At 38.8% G+C, this 26,755-nt stretch overlaps 1 protein-coding gene across 10 annotated transcripts in view; it reads right to left on the reverse strand.

Moving 5' to 3' along the window:
- SETD2 (SET domain containing 2, histone lysine methyltransferase) overlaps positions 1 to 26,755 on the reverse strand; it is a 147,399-nt gene that overhangs the window by 87,366 nt on the left and 33,278 nt on the right. For 8 of the 10 annotated variants that reach the window (XR_010155172.1, XR_010155173.1, XM_063805655.1 and 5 more), the window contains exons 2-6: positions 22,540 to 22,577; positions 16,089 to 20,455; positions 12,551 to 12,682; positions 9,809 to 9,937; positions 1,953 to 2,076 (exon numbers count right to left, since the gene is read on the reverse strand). Coding sequence is in view for 8 of the 10 variants with exons in the window: in XM_063805655.1 (XP_063661725.1) it covers positions 1,953 to 2,076; positions 9,809 to 9,937; positions 12,551 to 12,682; positions 16,089 to 20,455; positions 22,540 to 22,577 (4,790 nt within the window). In the remaining 2 variants the exon portion in view is untranslated. The remainder of the gene's footprint in view (positions 1 to 1,952; positions 2,077 to 9,808; positions 9,938 to 12,550; positions 12,683 to 16,088; positions 20,456 to 22,539; positions 22,578 to 26,755) is intronic. The other 2 variants (XM_016940925.4, XM_063805652.1) reach the window with 2 other exon arrangements.

A 26,755-nucleotide genomic window follows, 5' to 3' on the forward strand; every position in this document is an offset into this window, starting at 1 on the left:
GAACCCATCCCTAGGGTTAAACTAAACAGCTCTGGGGTTAGGTCCCTAGAATTTACATTTCCACACTGAATACAGAGGCAGATATATGAGAATCGAACTGAATTTTATTAAGCCAGACATTAAAGAGATTTATAAAAATGTAAAGCGATGCAACTCTTTTCACTAAAAAAAAAAAAAAAAAAAAAAAAAAAAATTTTAAATAATCATTTTCCAAGGCCAGGCACAGTGTTTTATGTCTGTAATCCCAGTGCTTTGGGAAGTTGAGGCAGGAGGATTGCTTCAGGTCAGAAGTGAGACCAGCCTGGGCAACACAGCAAGATCCTGTCTCTACAAAAAAATTTAAAAATAAGCCAGGCATGGTGGCATGTGCCTGTAGTTCCAGCACCTCAGGAGACTGAGGTGGGAGGACTGCTTGAGCCCAGCAGTTCAAGGCTGCTGTGAGCTATCATCATGCCACTGCACCCCAGGCTGGGCAACAGAGCAAGACCCTGACTCAAAAAAAAAAAGTTATTTTTCATAATACCATGTTATTTTTATCAATAAGTAATGGGCTTACTATTGTTACAGTTAAGTCCTCACTTAAAGTCATCAACAGGTTCTTTGAAACTGCAACTTACAAAAGCAAAACAACATACAAGGAAACCAATTTTACCATAGGCTAACTGATACTAAACAATAGTTAAGTTCCTATGGCAGATTTCTGGCCACAAAACATCAACAAACTTCTAAATAAAGACCAAAATGGGCTGGGTGTAGTGGTTCATGCCTGTAATCCCAACGCTCTGGGAAGCCAATCTGGGCCAACACTCAAGTGATTCTCTGTTTTAGCCTTCGGTCTGAGCCCTTGGAGCAGCTGTAACTAGATGCATGCAAAACCATGCCCGGTTAATTTTTTTTAATTTTTGTAGAGATGAGGTCTCACTATGTTGCCCAGGCTGGCCTCCTTTGGCTTCAAATGATTCTCCCACTTGGCCCTAATGTGGTTTTAAACAGACATTCTAAATTTCTCAGTTGTGATTTTTAATATGATTAAGTATAAGTAATTATAACCCACATAACCTATATAAGCAAAAGCACTTTGGGGCCAGGCACGGTGGCTCACACCTATAATACCAGTACTTTGGGAGGCTGAGGCACATGGATTGCTTGAGGCCAGGAGTTCAAGACCAGCCTGGCCAACATGGCAAAACCCAGTCTCTACTAAAAATACAAAAATTAGCTGGGCATGATGGTGTGTGCCTGTAGTCCCAGCTACTCAGAAGACTGAGGCACAACAATCGCTTGAACCCGGGAGGCAGAGGTTGCAATGAGCCAAGATGGCACCACTGCACTCCAGCCCAGGTAATATAGCAAGACACTATCTCTTAAAAAAAAAAAAAAAAAAGGCACTCTGGGGGTCATCAATAATTTCTAAGAGTTGTAATCTAAAACACACTACGTTTATCTTTACATATATATATGTAAATTCCTCTCTCTTCCATGTTTTTATTTTCTACCTTGTCATGCAACAGTAACTTCCACGCTTTTTGTAAACAAATAGACGCTATTTATACTGCTCTGCCCCTCATTTTTGTCGCTTAATATATTTTAGAAATCAGTCGGCAGGACATGGTGGCTCATGCCTGTAATCTCAATGCTTTGGTGAGGTCAGGAGATCGAGACCAGCCTGGCCAACGTGGTGAAACCCCGTCTCTACTAAAAATACAAAAATTAGCAAGGCGTGGTGGTGGGCGCCTGTAATCCTAGCTACTCAGGAAGCTGAGGCAGGAGAATCTCTTGAACCCAGGAGGTAGGGGTTGCAGTGAGCCGAGATCTTGCCACTGCACTCCAGCCTGGGCGATAGAGCGAGACTCCGTCTCCAAAAAAAAAAAAAAAAAAAAATCAAATCAGTATCAATGGCTCCTTCAAACCTAACAGATCTGTTTCAAGGCAAATATATCCAAGCTGCTTACCTCATCATTCTTCAGGGCCATGAAATAGTAATGGATGTTTTTGTTTCGTGCATACTCCTTCACTCGAGCTTTAAACTCTTTATGATCGAGTACCTCTCCACAGTATTCTAGGACAAAGGTGTTCCTGCAAACCAAAAGGAAAAAAATAGCACTTCCTACCTAGGAGCAGTAGGGAAAACATATATGCTCAGGCAAAAATAAGGAATTTAAATAAATACTGCAATGTGGATAAATTCAGTTATTACACAAAATAAATTTCAAACACATGTCAAGTATCTAGCTTCTAACCAAGGTTACTTTTCTCCTTCACAGTACTTTTCAAAGAATGTTGATTCTAAGATGCTTTTATAATTTATACCTACTACCAAAATATATATCCTTTAACTAGATACTAAATCATTCAAGTCTGGCTTACAATATCATTAAAACAGTTATTAACAGCTGCAAAACAGCTCTGAAGAAATCAAGAGACACTGAAAAGTTAGAGGATTTTTGCTCTTAAAAAAAAAAAAAAAAAAAAAAAAGGCAGCCGGGCACAGAGGCTCACGCCTGTAATCCCAGCACTTTGGGAGGTAGAGGCGGGTGGATCACCTGAGGTCAGAAGTTCGAGACCAGCCCGACCAATATGGTGAAACCCCATCTCTACTAAAAATACAAAAATTAGCCAGGCGTGGTGGCATGCACCTGTAGTCCCAGCTACTTGGGAGGCTGAGACAGGAGAATTGCTTGAACCTGGGAGGCAGAAGTTGCAGTGAGCCGAGATCGCGCCACTGCACTCCAGCCTGGGCAACAGAGTGAGACTCTGTCTCAAAAAAAAAAAAAAAGGAAAAAGAAAAAAAAGAAGGCAACTTAAATATAGCAGCCCTTCTGCTGTCTTTACTCTCAAAGGTCTCTAAAAATGTTAAAGATCAAATCTAATTCCCTTTATGTAATGACATTCTCTTTGACGTCTCTTTAGAATGTTATTGGTAATTGTTATTTATCTTCTTCTTTGGCATCTTTCAGTTACCCTTTATCTTTGAATGTTCTTTTCCTGATTATTTACCTATTTATTCTGAACTGAAGATATTAAATTATCAGTCTTTTCCCCTTCTCTTTATTCTCTAAAAGCTCATTCTAACCAATGACTTCAACTATTAGTTCTATGTAGACAAATGTTATACTATGTTTTACTCTGAAGTTCTGACATAAAATGGCCTGCCTGAAAGTCTTTTCTTATCCCCTCAAAATAAACATGCCCTAATTCTAATGAAAGAAATTTTTTTAATGTAAATCTTTTGTATTTGTTTACAACATACTGGCATAATCAATGTACTTATTAAAGGAGTTAACTTCGCCAACTGAAAAAAATTAAATCCTTTTACTTTAAAAAATAAAGCAATTAAAAACAAATGAGAAAAGAACACATATATTAAAAAGCAGAGCTCAAAAACAGGATTGGAGAAGTTTATAGTGGATGTATATATATATTTATATAGTAGTCCATCACAAACACATTTAGGTCTCAATAATAAAAATCTGATTATTCATGGGTAAACCTAGAAAGTCAAATTATTACCTCTATAACCAATATTTGAAATGTCCTTTCTAACCCCAGAAGCTTATCATCTTGCAAATAATTTAAAATGATGACAAAATTTGAGGTCCTACAATGTTGGACTCTCCACTTCCAGGATTAGTGCCCTCCCTCAAGAAAAAGAAAAGTCACTTTGGGTGGCCGGGGGGGTGCAGGATTGCTTTGGCCCAGGAGTTCAAGACCAGCCTGAAAAACACAGGAAGACCTCATCTTGACAAACAATAAAAAATTAAAAAATTAGCCGGCCATGGTATTATGTGCCTATAGTCCACTACACCAGTTGAAAGCCTGGGGCAGGAGAATTGCTTGAGCCCTGAGTTTGAATCTACAATGAGCTACAATCACATTACTGTACTCCAGGCTAGGTGACAGAGCAAGACCCCATTGCATTAAAAAAGAAAAAAAAGCTGGGCACAGTGGCTCAAGTCTGTAATTCCAGCACTTTGGGAGGCCGAGGTGGGTAGATCACTTAAGCCTGGGAGTTTCCGACCAGCTGGGCAACATGGTGAAATCCCGTCTCTACCAAAATAAATAAATTTAAAAAAATGTTTTAAAACATTTTTTAAAAACTTAAAAAAGAGAGAAAAAGAAAAATGACATCATGGACTGCCTTGTGAATTAAATGTGGTGACTACAAAACATACAAAATATATATTATCCAGGATCTGGAACTGCACACATAAAAAATATTTCCAATCCCTCTTCTGCCAAAAATCTATCTTCCCTAAACTTACTCATTTAAGGCTTGATTACCTGCTTTTGAAAGGTAGTATGAAAAATATAAATAAAGCATATTGATGTCATCTGGCATCGATATTATGCCCATTTGACAAATAAGACAGAGTTTGGATAATGTAGGTGATCTATCCAACTTCATAAAGCTCAATTACAGCCTGGGATTCAAACTCCACCTAAATAACTACCTCATTATATTATAAAGATGCTTTCTTGAATTTTACTAAAATATTCAATTCTAATGATATTACTCTCAAATCACCTTATTTAGAAAAAGTTCTTAAATATCAGAGCCTGACCAGCCAGTAAATCACTCAGAGTAGAGACCCCACATCAGGAAGTTGGAAGGATATACCAACACACATGGATCTAACAGTTTGAGCTTGAGGAAGTAGCTGAGAGAAGCATCTCAAAGTCCTCAGGAATTTGGGGAATGTAGGAAGAGTGGCTAGACCCTCCAGCTGCCTAACCTCCAAAAAACTAAATGAGGCCAGTGTAAAAGTCTATCATGCAGTCCTTAAAACTCTAAGATTTAGGTTTCTTAGAGAAGCTACGTGTCTCAATTAAAAACCAAAATAAAAACAAAAACAAAGCAGAAAACATCATATTGCCTGGCATGCAGTGACTAAATCCCATGAAGGCAAAGGCAATGAGAAGTGTGATTCTTATGATTCTTATTAATCTTTTTCTAAGCCTGAAATTTGCTCCTGGCTGAATAGGGTCGCTTCATTGAACTCCTTCTCCTTAAAGCCTGTTCAGGGCAACAGGGCTCTACTATGGCAGGTGGGTGGGGACAGAAATTGTCACTGTCACTGCAAAGCTATGGAAGGTTTAGGGGTTAAGGGTAATGTCTGCAACTCCCTTTAAGCTTCATCAAAAAAAGACTGATAGATAAAAAAGAGACGGGCAGACAGAGAATGTAAAATAAAGCAAACAGAACAAAATGTTAATAACTATAAAATCTAAGTGGTGCTTACATGGACACTAACTGTTCAACTCTTTCAACTTTTCTGTAAGTTTGAAACTTTTTATTAATAAAACGGGCCAGGTGTGGTGGCTCACGCCTGTAATACCAGAACTTTGGAAAGCCAAGGTGAGAGGATCACTGGAGCTTAGGAGTTCGAGACCAACCTGGGCAACACGGCAAAACCCTGTCTCTACTAAAAATACAAAAAAATTAGCAGAGTATGGCAGTGTACACCTATAGTCCCAGCTACTGAGGAGGCTAAGGTGGGGGGATCACCTGAGCCCAGGAGGTTGAGGTGGCAGTAAGCTGTGATCGCACCACTGCATTCAAGCCTGGGCAACACAGTGAGACCCTGTGTCGGAAAACAACAAAAAAATGTGGAGGGGAAAGATGGCTTCTAAAAAAGCCTCATTTCGGCCAGGCACGGTGGCTCACCCCTGTAATTACAGCACTTTGGGAAGCCAAGCCAGGCGGATCACCTGTAGTCAGGAGTTCGAGACCAGCTGGGCCAACATGGTAAAACCCCCTCTCTACTAAAAATAGAAAAATTAGCTGGGCATGGCGGCGCACACCTGTAATCCCAGCTACTCAGGAGGCTGAGGCAGGAGAATCACTTGAACCCGGGAAGCAGAGGTTGCAGTGAGCCGTGATCGTGCCACTGTGCTCCAGCCTGAGTGACAGAGCAAGACTCCATCTCAAAAAAAAAAAAAAAAGCAAGCCTCATTTGCCCAAATGTCCATCAACTAACAAAAGGATATACAAAATATCGTATACCCATACAAGAGAGTATTATTCAGCCATAAACAGGAATTAAGTGCTGACACATGCTGCAATACAGATGAAACCTCAAAAACATAATGCTAAGTCAAAGAAGCCAGACACAAAAGGCCACATATTGTATAATTTCATTTATACGAAATACCGAGAATAGATCAACCCACAGAAACAGACAGCAAATTAGTGGCTGCCAGGCCTGGGAGGAGGCAGGTATGAGAAGATTCTGCTGAACAGGCAGAGTTAGTTCCCTTTTCAGATGTTGAAAATGTTTTGGACACAGACAAAAGTGGCAGTTGCACAAGATTATGAATGCACTAAATGGTACTGAATTGTAAACTTTAAAATGGTCAATATTATATTATGTGAATTTTACCTCAATTAAAACCCTATCTGGTATCCAATTACATTAAGTCAACCTGGACTGCCTTCTCTTCCTACAACTGGGAGATTTCCTAAAACTACAGGGGTTTTGGTAATAATCTGCTTTTTTGGTGGGGTCCGCCATGGCACTTTAACACTAACTAGTAACTTAGCTCCAAATAATTTCTCATCCTGTGTAGCTCTGACAATCTGTCCTTATTAAATGGTAATACTCTACCAGTAAACAACTCAAGAGTTTTGACTAGTTTATGAAATTCATAAACTATTGGTATTACCATCATCATGTGGCAGTTATAGGAGTAGGAAGGTATGGGAAACATGGAAACATTAAGTCCTAGTATATTTTACCAAAGCAGGGTTCTCTGTGAATAGCTGAAGAAAACGAAAGAGCTTTAGGAAATTTTAACCTGGCTTATAAACTGGAGCCATATATCCTTTCCTCCCTTCCCCAGTCTCCTTTCCCCTTAATATGAGAAGAGCACTGAGCTATCAAAGAGTGTCTGTTGCAAGTAACAGAATTTAGATCAGGTTTGAAGCTATGTGTTTTACTGCAGATACCACAAAAGACCAGCGTCCAGACAGCTCATCCACTATTGTCCCTGTAAGAGAGGCTTGTGTCCAAACTGTGGTTCCTTTAAAAAAAAAAAAAAAAAAAAAACTCTCAAGAAGGCCTGGCTGGCTAGGGCAGAATGAAAGAAGGCATCTTTGAAAATGTGCATCTGGACTAGAACTAGTGATTTTGGAAATTCAATGGGCTGCTTTGAGAGGTATTGAGTTCTGTATCATTAACAGTGTTCAAAGGAAGTGTAACCAATTATTTGTTTAAAATATTATAAAGAATCCAATGAATGGATGTGGGGCATATGACAATTCTGTGGGATATTTGCTTCAAATAAACAATTAAAAACCAGTTATGAGAAGCCTAGGCAACATAGTGAGGACCCCATCTCTACAAAAAATAGAAAAATAAAGTAGCTGGGCATACTGGCTCACACTTATAGTCTCAGCTACTCAGAAGGCTGAGGCAGGAGGATAAATTGAGCCTGGGAGGTCGACACTGCAGTGAGCTATGATTGCGCCAGGATACTCCAGCGAGGGTGACAGGGCAAGACCCTGTCTCAAAAAAATAAAAAACAATAAAAACCAGTTATGAGCCAGGGTGTGTTTTTACAAAACTTAGAGGAGAAGAGAAATCTATGAGGTTCCTACTAGCCCCCTTTTTGTGTAACAAAACATGTTGTTTTCTGATTGGTTCCCAAAAGGATAGATTAATATCAACATCATTTCTTATCTTCAAAGGAAAAAAAAAAAGAACAATTTGCTTATCAAAAGATATATGAGGATTCCTGTCATAAAACTAAATTATTGCCAAGGGGAAAACAGTGAGAAAAAAAAATTATTGTCTTTATTACCTGTGTTTTGAATTCCCACAATAAACAGATTAAACCCCACCAAGTCCTGCCCCAACTCCAACTCCCATCCAACTGTGGCCATATGCTCAGAGGGTTCTGAAAGAATAGTTATGTCTAAGTTACTAGAATCCAGCAAATGTTTTATTTCCTTCCATTTTTTCTTTTATATATTTTTTAAATGTTTCAACCATAAACACATGTAATCTGTTTATATTTAACTTCAAAGAGGCACTTGACCTTCATTAAGAATACTTTTTTTTTTTTGGAGACAGTCTCGCTCTGTCCCCCAGGCTGGAATGCAGTGCCATGATCTCGGCTCACTGCAACCTCCTCCTCATGGGTTCAAGCAAATTCTTCTGCCTCAGCCTCCAGAGTAGCTGGGATTACAGCTGTGCGCCATCATGCCTGGCTAATTTTTGTTTTGTTTTTTGAGACAGAGTTTCACTCTTGTCGCCCAGGCTGGAGTACAATGGCGCAATCTCGGCTCACTGCAACCTTCGCTTCCCCGGTTCAAGAGATTCTCCTGCCTCAGCCCCTCAAGTAACTGGGATTATTGGTGCCTGCCACCACATCCAGCTAATTTTTGTATTTTTAGTAGTGACAGGGTTTCACCACATTGGCCAGGCTGGTCTTGAACTCCTGACCTCAGGTGATCTGCCCACCTCGGCCTCCCAAAGTGCTGGGATTACAGGCGTGAGCCACCACGTCCAGCGTAATTTTGGGTTTTTTGTTTGTTTTTGAGATGGAGTCTTGCTCTGTCTCCCAGGCTAGAGGGCAGTGGCATGATCTCGGCTCACTGCAACCTCCACCTCCCAAGTTCAAGCGATTCTCCTACCTCAGCCTCCCGGGTAGCTGGGATTATAGGCGTGCGCCACCACACCCATCTAATTTTTGTATTTTTAGTAGAGACGGGGTTTCGCCATGTTGGCCAGGCTGGTCTCGAACTCCCGACTTCAGGTGATCCACTCACCTTGGCTTCCCAAAGTGCTGGGATTACAAGCATGAGTCACCATGCCTGGCCAAGAATACTTTAAATATGCTATATATAAGAAAATTAAACATTTCCAGGAAATACTGAATATGGTAGAAAATAAAGTGAACCTTTTGCTGTATTACATTAAAAACTTACATCAGTTACATGGAAAGCAACATTTATTCATTCAAGAAATGTTTAATGATTATCTATCAAGTATGTTTTAATTCTTAACCTTGATATGCTCAGGTATTCTCTTCTACTCTTTTTTTTTTTTCTTTAAGAGACAAGAGATCACTGCCATCCAGGCTAGAATGCAGTGGCGTGATCACAGCTCACTGTAACCTTGAACTCCCAGGCTCAAGCAGTCCTCCCACTTAGCTTCCCATAGCGCTGAGATTACAAGCATGAGCCACTGCACCTGGCCTTCTCTTCTACTCTTATCCCAACTCAATTTTATGTATACTAATGGATTCTGTCCCAACTTCTTTTTATATAGCTTCATAGAGATTCTGGGGGTCCACAGTAAACACTTGGTAGTTGCTTGGAATTAAAGAAAACATAATTACCAAAAAAGAAAAAAAGATTTTTTAACAACAAACTAGCTACCAAGTGGTCATTCTACATAATAATCATCATTAAACCTCAGTGTAATAAAGAAATTGTTTCCCTACAAAAACATCTAAGTTCAACAACACAAAAATGAAGTGAAGGCCGGGCGCGACGGCTCACACCTGTAATCCCAGCACTTTGGGATGCCAAGGTGGGCGGAAAACTTGCGGTCAGAGTTCGAAACCAGCCTGGCCAACATGGTGAAACAACGTCTCTACCAAAAAAATACAAAAAAAATTAGCTGGGCATGGTGGCATGAGCCTGTAGTTCCAGCTACTTGAGAGGCTAAGGCAGGAGAATTGCTTGAATCCGGGAGGTAGAGGTTCCAGTGAGCCAAGATCGTGCCACTGCACTCCAGTCTGGGTGAAAGAGTGAGACCTTGTCTCAAAAAAGAAAGTGAAAGGTAATTTAAAAAGAACTTACGAAGGAAGGTCTTTGGCAGCTCTCAAGCCCCAGCCTTTCTTTTCTGTGAGTATGACTTCCACATCTGCATGCTGTTTTCTCTGAAACCGTCTATTGGAACAATAATCCCCATTTGGACACCGAGAAGAACTGAAATGAGAAAAGGAGGAAATTTAATTCTTTAAAGCAGCAAAAGAACCAAAGTAACTTTGAAAAAATGTGTTAGTATAACTACATATATACATACTTTTATGGTATAATTAGCATATGTATGACTAACCCCCAACTAAGTCTTCCTTTCCTTCCATCACAAAGGGATTCCTTAGAACTGAGTACCTACATTGTTACTTAAACAGATCATACCCACAATACAGCCTTGATATCTGGTCATCACAGAAATATCTACCACTCCCTAGGTGTCTAGAATACATTTTCAGGCTGCATGTAAGCTTTCAGTACATTGACAACTCTGCAGAACTTATATTCTGTAAGTGCACCTTCCCCTCCTTCTACTCTAATCACTTTTAATTTCATTTTTTGAATGCAGCTAACTACTTGATCTACAATTGAGAAAATCTAAAGTCATTATTAAATATATCCTTGTTCAGAGTAAACAGAATAACATGGCATGGCTCTTCTCCCATGGATCCTAGAGTAAAAATGATAAAATCGAACACTGATTGACTTCTTAATATGTGATAGATAAAAGGTTTTAACGATGATTAAAACTACACCAGAAGGGGCTGAGTACGGTGGTTCATGCCTGTAATCCCAGCACTTTGGGAGGCCAAGGCAGGTGGATCACTTGAGGTCAGGAATTCAAGACCACCCTCGCCAACACAGTGAAATCCTGTCTCTCTGAAAAATACAAAAATTAGCCAGGCATGATGGTGCACGCCTGTAATCCCAGCTACTTGGGAGGCTGAGGCAGGAGAATTGTTTGAACCCAGGAGGCAGAGGTTGTAGTGAGTCAAGATTGCGCCACTGCATTCTAGCCTGGGCGACAGAGGGAGACTGTCTCAAAAAAAAAAAAAAAAAAGACCACTGGAAATTACCAATCATTTTGAATATATTATTATTTATTGCCAACCCAGCAGCAAACAACATTTTTAGCAATGGTCAAAGGATGAAGGATTTGCTCTAGAGTGAGGCAGTATAAAGGAAAGCTTTCAGGAGGGAAGAGAATTTAAGGCAGAATCTCTAATGATACATAGGATATGCATAAAGAAAGCTGGAGATACAACTGTCCCTGCCTGTGTGCAGAAATAGGAAAACAATCCCTGTTTGGACAAAGAGAAATGAAACAACTAAAGATAACTGATAAGAAAGGTGAGTTGCTGGAGGATGAAAAGACAGGCTGATGATATGCTACCAAGGGCTCTGAATACAAGGCTAAGTTTGAACCTAATCATGAGAACAACCGAGAACTACCAGAAGCTTAAGTGTGTGAATAATATGAAGAAATATTTTTCTTCATGTATGCTTCACAAGGTTGGCAGGAAAACCCAGAAGAATGACTAGGGCAACAATATGAAGTTAGAATAATGCTAACTCTATGTCTTCTCTTCTTACATCTGTACTGTCATCTCTCTCTCTAGTTTGGATAAAAGAATACCAAAAATCCTTTCTCTTTATTTTTTCAAGGTATATATATTTTATTTTTGCAACACTATAACATGAGCAAAACCAAAAACTGAGCTTTGGGGAAAAAAACCCTTCACTAACATCAAAAATAAGGTATCCTCTTTCCATGTTAAAGACAAGAATATATTTTTCATCAATCAGATTGGTTAAAAAAATTTTTTTGAGACAACGTCTCGCTCTGTCACCCAGGCTGGAGTATAGTGGAATGACAGCTCACTGCAAGCTCCACCTCCTGGGTTCAAGTGCTTCTCCTGCCTCAGCCTCCAGAGTAGCTGGGATTACAGGTGTGTGTCATCATGCCTGGCTAATTTTTGTATTTTTTAGTAGAGATGGGGTTTCACCATGTTGGCCAGGCTGATCCTAAACTCCTGGCCTCAAGTGATCTGCCCGCCTCAGCCTCCCAAATAGCTGGGATTACAGGCATGAGCCACTACGCCTGGCCAAAATTAAATTTTTTAATGTAAAGATATTTACTATTTATAAGAACAATACAGAAGCAAATGTCTGTCAACAGACTAATTACCGGCTAACTATGAATAGAATACATAATGCAGTCAAGAGAAAGATTTAGGCAGGTCTGTACACAGAGCTCTGATTAGGTCTGATTAGCAAATCCAAGCAAGTATATAGAATAAGATTTTATCTGTATACATAAAAAGAGGAAAACATCTACCTATGCTAGCACAGGCATTAAAAGTTTTCTGGAAAAATGACAAAACAATGGGACTGATGTTTGGGAGAAGACATTCACTTTATGCATTTCTGAAATGTTAGGGTTTTATTTCACTTTATAGTGAAAGCTAAAAAATACCAACATTTACCTCTAGGACATAAATATTATAAAAGATAAAAAAGTACTGAATAGAAATTAATATTATAGGACTACTTTACCAAGCACTTAAAACATGGTGGGTACTGTAATCTAATGCACAATGCAAGGGATATTTGTTTCCCTATTAATATGTTTTCTACTATACATCAAAGTGTCTACTATACTTTTTTGCTTGTAGTCATCCATAGGTAGGAGAAAGGTTAAATTTTATTCTTCATTGATAATTCAATATTTAGAGACATTTAATAGAAGTGTTGAGCAAAAGCCGAGTATTCTAATTTACTTACCATTCAATCATGAGAAGACGATTAAGACAATCTTCCCCACATGCTATTTCACCTTGAGCTCTTTCATCTTTAGAAAGAGGTGTACACTCACACTGCATTCGCTTAATATCTCGATGAGATTTATTCTTCTTTCTATTGGGTAAAATTTCATAAAAACTGATTAAATAAATTTCCTGGTAAAGATATAACATATGTGCCAAATCTCATTAGATTCTTTTGGGTTTTTTTAAACAGGGTCTTGTTCTGTCACCCAGGCCAGGGTGCAGTGATGCGATCATGGCTCACTGCAGCCTCAACCTCCTGGATTCAAATGACCCTCCCACTTCCACCTCCTGAATAGCTGGGACCACAGCTCATGCCACCACGCTTGGTTTTTGTTGTTGTTGTTGTTTGTTTGTTTTTTAATATTCTGTAGAGACAGGGTCTCTCTCTGTTACTCAAGCTGGTCTTGAACTCCTGGGCTCAAGAAATTCCCCTGCCTCCACTTCCCAAAGTGCTGCAATCGCAGGCATGATCCACTACGCCTGGCTAGATTCACATTTAATGATTCCTGTAAGTCAACCATTCAAAATAAAACATCTAATTATTAGTACTTGTGAGACTGAAAATCCTAAGACCTGCATTACCAAAAAAAAAAAAAAAAAAAAAAAAAACATGAGAAGGGCAACCTTAACCTTGGCAAATGGGGAAGATGAGATGAGTTCAAGACTAATCATTCTGGAACTCAGCCCTTATTTCCTACTCCAGGTCAGCTAAGCCTTGGATTCAGAACAGTTTCAAGTGTTAAAGTCATACTAGGTTCTAGGAAAAATAGGAAAACTCATGCACTTCAAATAGTGACATAGCTGGTTAAAGTTAAGTTTAAGAATCAGACCTCATGGATGAGCAAATAATAGTTGAGATATAAGATTGAGGGAGAAAAGGGGTTTCTAAAAAAATAAGAGTGAGTTCTAACTCAATCCAATATTTTAGAGAATCTTTCAGTAACATCACATCTGCATAAATTTTGTTTAAAAGCAGATTGAATTTTTTAAATGAAGTGTAATTACAGAATAATCAGGTAAATGTTTAAGAGGGCTCAACTTTCTCCATGCAGACAGATTTATTTTGGAGAAGAACATAAACTGCTAAAATTTGATTGCGTTCATAATAAGCCATGCCAGAGTGTGCAAAGCAAAAGTGAAAATGTGATTATTTATTGGCCTTTTTGCTGATGAACTAGTCTTTTACCCTGGTCTAAAAACAAAACAAAACAAAACAAAACAACCAAAGATGGTCAAAAAAGATCTGTTATGTTTAAGATTAGGGAACTATAAGAACTATAACTCACTCTTTGACTATCAAACAGGAAACAGCATAGCTGCTCTAAATGGTTATCTAATCTCCTACCTCTAATCTGCTTTGATCTTCAACATATGTTCTATTCTAGTGCCAATTTTATGAAGTGCCTCAAGAGTGTTATGATAGTTTTAACTAAGTTTAGGTGAAAAGAATGATTCCTCTTGATTAAAGACACAATTCGTTAATGAGTATATGAATATGCTTAGCCTGAAGATGACTAAACGAAATTATCTATTTAGAAGTACTTAGCTACAATTTTGAAGAATCAGCAGCAGCTTTATTTTGTATTGCTCTAGAAGGCTGGAATAGGACGAATGGGCATAGATTTTGGCAGGTAAGCCCTTTTCCATTAAACATAAGAAAAATGTTTTCATTATATTCATATTATTTTTTATAAGAGTTTGTCTTCTTAGTGGCTCCTAAATGCCTAGCATATAACAGGCACTTCAAAATTTTGAATATATAGGCCAGGCGTAATCCCAGTACTTTGGGAGGCTGAGACGGGCGGATCACCTGAGGTCAGGAGTTCGAGACCAGCCTGGCCAACATGGTGAAACCCATCTCTACTAAAAATACAAAAATTAGCTGGGCGTGGTGGCACCCGGCAGAGGTTGCAGTGAGCTGAGATCGCGCCACTGCACTCCACCCTGGGAGACAAAGTGAGACTCTGTCTCAAAAAAAAAAAAAAAAAAAGTTAAATATATATAAATCCTTCCCACTGCAAAGTGGTGGAAGCCCTCTTATGCCTCCACTAACCAAATCTATATGCACAGTTTTTTATATATATATCTGATTCTCAACGCTAAAGAAAAGTCAGAGAATTGGACTGATTCGTTTTATTTATATTCTTTTACAAAGATCTTGTAAGTTCCATTAGTCTACTCACACAATTCCTAAAGGGTACTACTTAAAATATTGAATATTTTAAATGTAAACCTAATTTATAACTAGATATAAATGAAAATAGCTGTAAAAGGCTCTCTGTTAAAAGGTTATTTTGTAATAGAAAAAAATTTCTGGTAGGACCTACCTTTAAAATTAAGTCTTTTACCTTATACACAGAGGAAAATTTGATTTAATAACATTTTGATCCTTAAAGATACAATGGCTAGGTTGATTCTCAACTAGCAGGAAAACTTCCAAAAAAGGAGAGTAAGGGGGCAGGATACTTTTTGTTTTGGTTTTTTAAGCACAATCAATATAAATTTACATCAGGAAAATGAGAAAATTATCAAGGAGGGGTTAAAGTTAAAACAGACTGAGAAGCCCTGCTCTAGAGGACTATGTTTTCATTACTCTTATTCTCATTATAATTTGTTTCATGTTAGGGATTTTTTGATAAACCACTTTATCATTTCTAAAATATTTATTACACTATTGCCAGATTTAATCTATTAACAATAGTCTAAAAAAAAATGAGAGAAGAAAATTATGTTCTAGTCTAGTTCTAACTTTATAAGTACCTGATATGGTTTGGCTGTTTCCCCACCCAAACTCAACTTGAGGAGGTAACTGAATCATGGGGGCCGGCCTTTCTCGTGTTATTCTTGTGATGGTGATTAAGTCACACAAGATCTGATGGGTTTATCAAGGGTTTTCACTTTTGCTTCTTCCTCCTTTTCTCTTGCCACCACCATGTAAGAAGTGCCTTTTGCCTCCTGCCGCAATTCTGAGGCCTCCCCAGCCATGTGGAACTGCAAGTCCAATTAAACCTCTTTTTCTTCCCAGTCTCGGGTATGTCTTTATCAGTAGCATGAAAACGGACTAATACAGTACCCAAAGATACTTCATTCTGCACATTTTTGAAAATAAAATCCAAAGTAACCACTTTTTTCTTCTCTAAGTACAGATTATTTTGCTGGGGTTTTATTCTATTTTTTTGGTCAGACTTTCACATGTAAAAGGAATTACAGAAATACTGGGCTAGCCTAAATTGTACCTTGAAAACCAAACAAGTAATGAAAGAAAAAAATAGACATCTCCTTTCCTGGGGATGGGGGGGTGGGGGCGGGGAATGGGGAAAGGAATCTATACTATCAAATCTAAATAGGTAAAAACACTTTTTTAGACTTTTAAATTTACTTTATCCCACAACTCTTTCATGTGTTTAATCTCATACAGTCTGAATTGTTTAAAGGCTTTTTCTAACAACAAAAAAAGAGTTAAAATTTGTCAAACAAGTATTAATTAGACTTACCTTTCTGTTAAATAAACATTTTCTTCAATAAGATCAAAGTAACAAGGCATTTTCCCTTGCTTGGCACATTCCTTCCATCGCTGTGGGTCCCTGAAGTCATCCATGACACAGGAGGGCCCAACCAGTGCTGAACCTGGGGGCACTAATGTCTCTCCCTGCTCTACCTCCACTCTAACTTTCTTTCTGTCCTGAAGCTCACCATCACTTTCAGAATCACTCTCTATTTCCTGCCTCCTTTTTTTAAGAGGCCCTCTATCTTTGATATCATTTTTTTCTAAGTTTTTTGAAAAATCTTTCTTTTCATTCACAGCTAAAGTGTCCTTAATGGAATTGCTGCTTATTTCAGGTGCTTGCACTGACCCCTTGTCTTTCTGAAGGGATAGAAGAAATTTATTGGACTGGTCTGAAAAATGGGATCCATCCTGTTGATCCCAATTCTCCTCTTCTTCACGATCATCTGTTAGGGAATCTGGTACTTGTCCTTGAGTTCGATCATACACAACCCCAGTTCCAGGAGGTCTACCTGATCTTGGATCCCAGTAACCATTGCCTTGCCAATAATCACGTGTCCCACCATACTGTTCTGCATTTTGCTGATACTTGTGTCCACCACAAGCTCCATAGCTACTGTCAGGTTGCTGATACGTGGTAGAAGGCTTTTCTTGAGAGAAGTCCCAACCTAAGTTTCTGAGCTCTTCTGATGAGTGCAAGCCATCCACATGTGGTATCTCACAAGAGGAAGAAAAACTCAATTCTGTTTTTCCCAGTCTACTATCTGGCCTGTTTTGGAAAGTGGTCTGTTGCCAAGACTTATTTGGGACATCTTCAAAATCAGAGGAATAAATTGGCAGCTCTTCTTGCTGCCTAGAAGGTATTTTGGCTTTCACGGTTTCCTCTGAATTTGGGTGACCCAGAGGGTCAGATTTCACATCTGTATGACTTGTACTATCAACCCCATCACTCTGAGGATGAGAAAGTTCAGGCAGGTGGTTATCTATTTGTTTTCTACTGGACTGTGTAAAAGAAATTTCCGGATTCTTCTCTGTTCCTTTATGAAGGAAAAACTTATCAGTTTGAGGACAGGCTTTACTTGCTATACTTTCAAATTTTTCCTCATACAAATGTCTCCTTGACTCCAATCTCTCATCTTCCCAATGGTCAGAATAGTGTCTATAACTTTGACTGCTCCGAGAAGAACAAGGACTTGTTTCTTCCATGGGCAAAGTAGAATTCTTTGGCACAACCACAACAGACTGGAGACGGTTTCTTGGAATACTGCTATCATCCGAATCTGTATCTTCTGAATCACTTTCATCATTTGAACTTTCAGAAGAGCCAGAATAATCTTCATGAACTGTAGACACAATTTCTGGGGCATGACCACTACTGTCACACTTTAATGCATAAGTTACACCATCACTGTCTTCCATGGTTAAATTCAAATCACAAGAAGAAAATACAACTTCTGAGTCATCAGAAGTATGCACATGTCCTCCTTCTCCTCTTTCATCTAAAGAGATTTCTGGTCTTCCTCTTCTTTCAGGCAATATGGAATTCCCTTCTTCTTGAGCCTCTTGCAAACATTTCCCAGATAACCCATTATTACGCCTGTTCTCCCTGGAAGCAAATCCCTTTCCTGAATCAGGAAGGTCACTACCTACTTCTACTATTGTTTCTTTCCCTGCATGCTTTAAAAACTCTGAACTTTTTTTACTCTTTAGCACTGCATCCAGAACTGGAGATGTGTTCTCTCCGCATTTCAAGAGAGTTAGACTGTCCACCTTTATTCCTGGTGGAAGACTCTGAAGAGATGAAGCAATACCTGAACTCCCAATAGGTTGATATAAATCATCAAAATGATTAACAGAAGCTGAACTAGTGCTACCGATGCTCTGCTTATATTCTTCACATGCAAATTTTGAGTGATCTGTCAAATTTCTACTATCACATATAACTGGTTTTGATTCCAAATGCACATTCATAAAGCTATTTGAAGAAATCTTCATAACTGAAGGCTCAATATTTTCAGCTTCAGAGTTACACAAAGAAGGGTTGCTATCGTTCAAAGTACAGTATATGTCTGAATCTTTGGTTTTGCAGCAAGAAACCCTCGTATCAACTGGTTCTTTAACTACTGTTTTGGAATAATCCACAGTCATAACTGGCAAAGACATGAGTTTATCTTGGTGTGGTGATACCAGAGGTTCTGTTTCTCTAAATGGGCTTTCTGACTTCTTATGCAGCATGCAGGTATCATCCAAGTCTTTTTCTTTGCACCTACTAATATTCTGAAATCCATTTGATGAAAGCATGCATGCTTTGACCAAAGGGGATAATTCCGATCCAGTCACACTATCATCAGAAGTAATTAAAACAGCATCAGTTTTAGAAGTGCAAAATGTTGCCAAATCAGATTCTGCCCCAGGAGATCCGTTTATATTTAATTCTATGGGACAAAAACTTCTTAATTGATCATTCTTCACTTTAGATAAAGAGTCTAATTCCTTAATACTATCATGGCTATCATGTGTTATAAATTCGGACTTAAAAATAGGCAATTCATCTAGCTTTTTTAAAGTAGGTGAATCATTTAATCGATTTGATGGAGCTGGAGACCCAGCCTTTTCTCTTTCAGGATTTTTATTAATCATTCTTAATTCACTACCTTTTGAACAAGGTGTCTGTAAACTAAAAGAATGAGACTGTTTGATTTCTTCATTTAATTCTGTACAACAGAAAGAATTTTTAAATTTATCAGACTTGGGTATAGGTTTTGAAAGGGTAGATTTATAACGGGAAGCACTACTGTCGTGCTTAGAATATGATGACCCTCGTCGGAATCCCAGTTCATTAGGGGGAGAACAACATCTTTTAATTGCTTCATTTTCTGAAGTCCTTTTAGATTCTCTTTCTAGTTTTGAAGAATACTTGCCTCTTCTTTCGATCTCTAAGTAAGAGGTCTCAGTTTTACAGTCCCGATCAGATTTAGAATAGGATGATGTCCTTAGGTCTCTGTAAGAAGAGGAATGAGATGAGGTACGCCTTGAGTATGTCTTCTTATACTCTTCTTCTGAGTCAGAACTCTCTCGTGCTCTGTTATCTGTGTATGGCCGAGAATAGCGCGTCCTCTCTCGATAAGGGGAGCTCCTATGGTAGCGACGATCAGAGTCATAATAATGAGATCGTTCTGACCTGGAATAGGATAAATTAGTTCTGGAGCCTCTCTCAGACCTAGAATGAGACCTGCTCCGCCGTCGCTCTCTTTCTGATCTACATCGGGAAGATACATACCGAGTATCTCTTTCAAGTTTTGAATAGCTAAAATATTTATCATCTCTGTCTGTTTTAGATCGTGAAGATTTCCCTAGATCCTCACTTTTTAAAGGTGCTGAGCTCTTTTTAAAATCTCTTTCCTTTTCAATGCTTGCTGAAATTTTTAAATCATGTGATCTTTGACTTGAAGAAGTCCGTACAGAATCTTCATCAGATTCTGAACCAAGAAAGATGCCTTCAGATTGTGAGGATTTCTTCTTAGAACCTGTTTTTTTACAGCTCAGACTAATCTTAGAACTATCTGGAATTTCTTCATCCTTCCCAATATGGGAATCTTCTTTTTTTGAGGAAATATCTGCTTGCTCATTCAATATTTGAGTTACGTGTTCTTCTGAACTATTAGATACAGTGTCCTGCTTGGTATCTGCTTCTAAAGATTCTGGTACAATTATAATTGGTGGTTCTTTCAGAGATCTAACTGCTACATCTACTGGTAAGGGTACTGGTGCTGCCATTAGAACTGTTATTGGTGTATGTGGCAAGGCCACTGGCTCTGTTACTGGTGCTGGTGATGAGAGTGTTGTGGCTTGGGCAGGTGGAGGCGGTGGAGGCGGAGATGAGGGCGGTGAGTCTACAGTTGTTGATTCTGCTATCACTGCTGGTAATGGTGCTGCATGAGTAGGTGGAGATGCTACTGCTGTGGTAGTAGCCAGCAGTGGCCTGGATGTTACATGAAGCAGATGTTTCTTAAAATGAATTTTGCCCAATTCCACCCTTGACTTTGGTGGGGAAGATTCTTCTGCAGTAGATAAGGTATCACCAATTTCCATTTTCATTTTAGGAGTCAAGTCTACCTGAAGAGGTACAGCTGGAGGGTTTGGAGTATCACTTTGCTTTTCATTGCCAAGTGCAGTGAGAAACCTATTCTGCAAAGTTTTCTTTGTAAGGCTGAAGCTGAATGACACCTTCTGTCGTCCCTGTTCTTCCAAATTAACTTTTGTTTTGGTGCCTTTGGGCAAAAATCGACTAGAAGCAACACCTTTGAACATTGGTCCTTTGATGAAACCTGTTTTCTGCACATTTTCAATCTTTGCCTACAAATGAACAAAATAAGCAATTACTACTACAATAAATAGTTACTTTCAAATGGACTGCACAGTTTAAAATGTTTACTGGAGAAATGAAAAGCCCTTTTTAATAACAAATAGTATGAATTTCACTAAGCTATATATATCTTGATTATGAAAATTTTCAAACACAGTCAAAAGTATAAAAAATGGTATAATAAATCCCTAAGTATCCACTCCAAGCTTCAACAATTACCTATTTTCCCCATTCTTACTTTCTCGTACATAAATAACTTTTTTCAGTTTTATAACTATTTTCCAGGTAGCATTTTTTAAAAAGAATTTTTTAAAAACCTGACATATGTTTCAAAGACATTTGTATAAAGGGCAAAATCTAACATCTCAGTACTCAATATGGTTTGTTCTTGTGTTCTATCAGAGATGAAAAATCAGAGGTCATCAAGACCAGTGGTCTCCTGGCATCACATTGAGTGCACAGTAAAAATACTCATCTGGGTCGAGCACAGTGGCTCACACCTGTAATCCCAGCACCTTGGGAGGCCGAGGCGGGAGGATCACTTGAGGTCAGGAGTTCGAGACCAGCCTGGCCAACATAATGAAAACCCATCTCTACTAAAAATACAAAAATTAGCAGGGTGTGGCAGCATGCACCTGTAACCCCAGCTACTTGGGAGGCTGAGGTGGGAGAATCACTGGAACCCCGGAGGCAGAGGTTGCAGTGAGCCAAGATGGCACCACAGAACTCCAACCTGGGCAACAGAGCGAGACTCTGTCTCAAAAAAATAAAAAATTTAAAAATTAAAAAAAAATACTCATCTGTGATCCACACTCTAGGAAATATCAAATATCAACGAGCTATTGAGCTCTAAGATGAGGAAAGGGTTTGTTTTTTGGGGTGTTTTGAGGTTTTTGGTTTAAAAAAAAAAAAAGCATTACATAGGCAATTCTAATCAATGTCCCAGGTTTGGGAAACCACTGATACAGAGGAACTTCCCACCTTACTTGTTTTACAGATGAGGTAACCAAATGAGGACCAGGCCTTCTGCCTTCCTGGAGAGTACTCTGCCTTGGCACATATCACTGTCTCTGCCTGGGCCCCCCACCCTCAAGTAATAATACTGCTGTATAAGCAACAGTTACAAAGTATAAACCTAAGAAGACTACTTTTCTTCCATGTTTGCCAAATCACCAAAGGAAATGGTTAGCCTTGGAAGTTCAAGGCATAATGTAGGTTGTAGAAAGAGCATCAGAAAAATCTACAGCAACAAACTCAATCCTAAATTAAAGATGGTGGTATACTTCTCATATGCAAAATTCTTGTAATTAATGTTCTTTAATCCACTTTGGCTATTTAAGAGAATAACTTCCCTTTCAACACAGTAAAATCTGAAATCAGTTTTCAAAATTACATAGTAGTCATTCAAGTTGGAAAGTAAATACTTTCACATATATTATCATGGAGCAGTGAATTCCAAATACTTTATTTTTTTGAGACAGAGTCTTGCTCTGTTGCCCAGGCTGAAGTGCAGGGGCACCATCTTGGCTCACTGCAACCTCCTCCTCCCCAGCTCAAGCAATTCTCCTGCCTCAGTCTCCTGAGTAGCTGGGACTAAGCCACCATGTCTGCCTAATTTTCTTATTTTTAGTAGAGATGGGGTTTCACCATGTTGGCCAGGCTGGTCTCAAACTCCTGACCTCAAGTGATCCACCTGCCTCAGCTTCCCAAAGTGCTGGGATTACAGGCATGAGCCAAATACTTTTAAGAAACAGAATCCACTTTTCAAGTTAAATCTTAAATGGAAGCTCAATACATAAAAAACAAGTAAAAGATATTTTTAGAACTTCCAACTTTCTCTACCTTTCCTAAATCTCTTGAAGCTCTAAAGTTTAAAAACCATTTTTCTGAGATACACAACATCCCTCACTGGGATAAGTTACCATGGCTCTAAAAACAAAATTAAAAACTATTACTTCATTTCACATTCAAAATGATAGCTACATTTTGAGTGTTTTCAGCTTTTACCCAATTTCTAAAATGTGTTTAGTGGTCCATCTCATAATCATTGAATGACTAGTTAAATTATACTTACCTCATTTTCTTCTTCTCTATTTCCATTCAGCCAAGAAAACATGCAAAAGAATAAAAAGAAATCATAAATACTTAAAAACGATTGAAATAATAGTTATTTGTATTAAAACTTAGGATACTTACTACCTACAGGTATATTCTATATGGATTGTCCATTCCTTCACACTCAGTTACATTTAGTTTAACAAATATTTACTCAAGATAGTGTCACATACTGTGCTAAGGGCTGGAGACCAAATTTGAATAAAGCAGCATCCCCGCCCTCAAAAAGCTCAGCTTCCTGTAAGTCACAAAAAAGAAATTTGTAACGAAAGTAATACCAACATAATGGAGTAAATATAAGAATAGAAATATATATAGTAAGGCAGCAAAGAGGACGATAAGCAACTCAGTTTAGTGGGAAAATAGGAATGCAAAGAATTTTTCCTGCCTAGGTGTGGTGGTTCACACCTGTAATCCCAGCACTTTGGGAGGCTGAGGCTGGCTGATGACTTGAGCCCAGGGGTTTGAGACTACACTGGGCAACATGGTGAAACCCTGTCTCTATAAAAAATACAAAAAAATAGCCAGACATGGTGGCGTGCACTTATAGTCCCAGCTACCTGGGAGGCTGAGGTGGGAGGATCACCTGAGCCCAGGAGGTCGAGGCTGCAGGTAGCCATGATCACACCACTGCACTCCAGCTGTGGTGATGGCTGTCTTTAAAAAAAAAAAAAAAAAAAAATCCTGAAGAGACGATTCGTTTTTGACGAATACATTTGTGAGAAGATCCCAGGCAGAGTCAGAGATTAACACATAAAATAAGGCTGGGTGTAGTGGCCCACACTTGTAATCCCAACACTTTAAGAGGCTAAATTGGGAGGATCACTTGAGTTCAGGAGTTCGAGACCACCCTGGGTAACATAGCAAAACCTCATCTCTCTTAAAAATAATTTTTAGGCCAGGTGCGGTGGCTCACGCCTGTAATCCCAGCACTTTGGGAGGCCGAGGCGGGCAGACCACCTGAGGTCAGGAGCTCGAGACCAGCCTGGCCAACATGGTGAAACTCCATCTCTACTAAAAATACAAAATTAGCCGAGCATGGTGGTGCGTGCCTGTAATCCCAGCTACTGGGGAGGCTGAGAATCACTTGAACCCGGGAGGTGGAGGTTGCAGTGAGCCAAAGTCGTGCCATTGCACTCCAGCCTGGGCAACAAGAGCAAAACTCCATCTCAAAAAATGAAAAATAATTTTTAAAAGGAAGGCTAAGTTGGGAGGATTGCTTGAGCCTGGGAGACAGAAATTGCACTGAGCCAAGATCATGCCACTGCACTCCAGTCTGAGCAACTGAGTGAAAACCTGTCTCTCTCTCACACACACACACACACAAAATAACATAGAATAATATGTGTAAAGTATCTATAAACAGTTCAATATTACCTGAATGTAAGGTGTAAGGCAGAAAGAAGCCAACAATAAGATGGAGTAGGAGGCAGTGGTCAGGTTTCTCATGAGAAGAATCATATTTCATCTTATGGATCAATGCTTCTCAATCGTTTTTGGTATCTGTTCAACAGTTCCAAAGGCAAGACTATTCCACATTACAGTGCATCTGCTCCATAACACAATGCGCAGCTCTCTGGGTTATGTTCTAACAAAGGTAACCACACTGACTAAGAGAAATCAAAAGCCACAAGTCTAGTGTACACTAGCACACCAACGCATACTGAGGGACTGTCTACTTGGAGAAAAGAAAGCTACAAAAGGACATGACAGCGAGATTTGTATTTTCAGCTAGTCACTCATTGGGCTATGTGGCAAGACTGGAATACAACAATCTGTTTTCAATGTTCCTGAAAGGAAACATATAAAACCCTTTTCCCCAAATGTAGGCCTAACTTCATCATAATTCATTCCATTCACCAGTGTCTGTGGTAGCCATACAAAACCAAGTAATGACAGGGGGAGAGGGGGCAGTAACCTGATAATACATGAATGAGATCTGAAGCAGTGCCAAAATTAACCATTTTTTTCTACTCCAAAACCACTAAAAACCTCATAAATGTGATGTTAGCACTACTGTACTTCATCAATTCTATGATGTACATTTTGCCCACAGGATGCATGCTATCAATGGTATCATAGTTTTAACTGAAAATTTTTTTCACGTCTCAACGTTCATAAAATAATCATTTTCTTACAATCGATGGCATATTAGAACCTATGGTATATTCAATTTGATTTAAATTAGTACCATTTGAAATTTTTTCAAGACAGAAGGTACCAGGAGATGTCCAACCAAGGCTTATCTGCATAGTACGCACACATACGAAATGCTAGAAATACAAAAGTGACCAGAACACTTTCTTAAGCCTCAGCAGTTCTATTTTGGACAGGCAGATGAAAAGAATAATCCTGACAAAATATGATGAAAATAGGCTCAGGTTATATTGTAAATTTGTGGAGTTGGGAGGGAAGGGGGCATAATGAAGGTCCATTTTAGAAATCAAAGAATTGTTTGACAGAAATGACAAGACAGGAGGGGGAAGTGTTTAAAAAAGAAAAGAAAAGAAATGACATTTCCCAGAACTTGATAAAATAAAATGTTTATAATAAAAGAATATAAGCACAATCAGAAATTTGGAGGGAAATTTTCTCATCATTAAAAGCATTTAGTGTTAATAAAAATCAAATTACAAACAAGCAAAAGAAAAGTCCACAATCCAACTTTCCAGAGACAACTACTGTTAACACTTTGATCTACAGAGCTTTCTGCACTCGTTTGTGCATGCACTTGAGTGTGGTTTTTAAACAGAGATCATTGTTTTTCTTTTTAAAAACATATAAGCCATTCTGTATCTTGCTTCCCTCCCTCATGATAGAGCTGGTGAGCAGACAAGTTGTTTAGATCACAGAAAAAGTATGGAATCACCAAATTAGATTGAGGAAGTGATCTCAAGAGAAGGAGATACAGGCTGGGCGCGGTGGCTCACGCCTGTAATCCCAGCACTTTGGGAGGTCAAGGCGGGTGGATCACCTGAGGTTAGGAGTTCAAGACCACCCTGCCCAACGTGGTGAAACCCCATCTCTACAAAAATACAAAAATTAGCCAGGCATGATGGCAAGTGCCTGTAATCCCAGCTACTTGGGAGGCTGAGGCAGGAGAATCGCTTGAACCGGGAAGCGGAGGTTGCAGTGAGATCACGCCATTGCACTCTAGCCTGGGCAATAGAATGAGACTCCGCCTCAAAAAAAAAAAAAAAAGAAAAAAGAAAAGAAAAAATTGGTCTCTACTTTTCTGACATAATTAGTTGAAAGCTGGGGGAAGAGACAGGGTAAAAGACAAAGAAAATTCAAGCGTTAGGCAACAGAAATGGAAGTAGACTGTAATCCTCAATGTTGCTGCCCAAAGTTGGACATTACCAATTTATAATTGAGCTCATTAGCATACTTATTCTATTTTTGTTGAAGGGATTAAGCCATCAGAGGCAACAACTAGTGAATTAATCCAGCAAGATTGGCGGGACAAGAGGGGTAGAAGGCAAGAAGTTGAGAGAACTGATTTCTCAAAAATATTAAAATAACTGACCTAAAGATCCCTAGATAATAGACAGGGAGTGAAATCTGAAGGAAGCTCATAAACTCAATAGGGTAGGGACAAGATATTGGGGGCTTTAAAGAGTGGATTTGGTGGAAACCAGGAAGAGAGGTAGAAGGGTCAATAAGGTGGAAGAACTGGAAATTATGGTCAGAGTATTATTTTAGAGTTGAAGTACATTTCCAGGAGAGTCTTCTTGGGTAGGAGACCTAGGTACGGCCAGGAAGAGTAGATTGCTGCAGCAATAAGAAGGCAGGACCTTTTTGAAGAAATTAATACAATTGTGAGACCACAATTAACAGCAAGAATTAGCTACAAATGTTTTTAACATAAGAACACTTGTTTCGGTAAATAATATCAAGAGCAAAGAAGAGAGTTTTTGAAGAAAGGTTGATGAAACAAGGGTATAGAAACAAGAAGTTAAGAGTATTAAACTTCCTGTACTCCCTACCATAAAAAATAATGAGGCATGTGAAAACAAGTATTTAACTCCACAGGATGAGATCATGCTAGAATAGCCTATTTCTTCTTTCAAAAAACTACTACAGAGAAAAAAAAAAGAATATGTTAGCCAGTTATCTGTCAAAAAAATAGTGAAGTGGGCAAATCTGCAGCTTGCTGATGGAATTATATATTTAAA

The sequence above is a fragment of the Pan troglodytes genome, chromosome 2, assembly GCF_028858775.2.
Source record: "Pan troglodytes isolate AG18354 chromosome 2, NHGRI_mPanTro3-v2.0_pri, whole genome shotgun sequence".
Classification (NCBI taxonomy): domain Eukaryota; kingdom Metazoa; phylum Chordata; class Mammalia; order Primates; family Hominidae; genus Pan; species Pan troglodytes.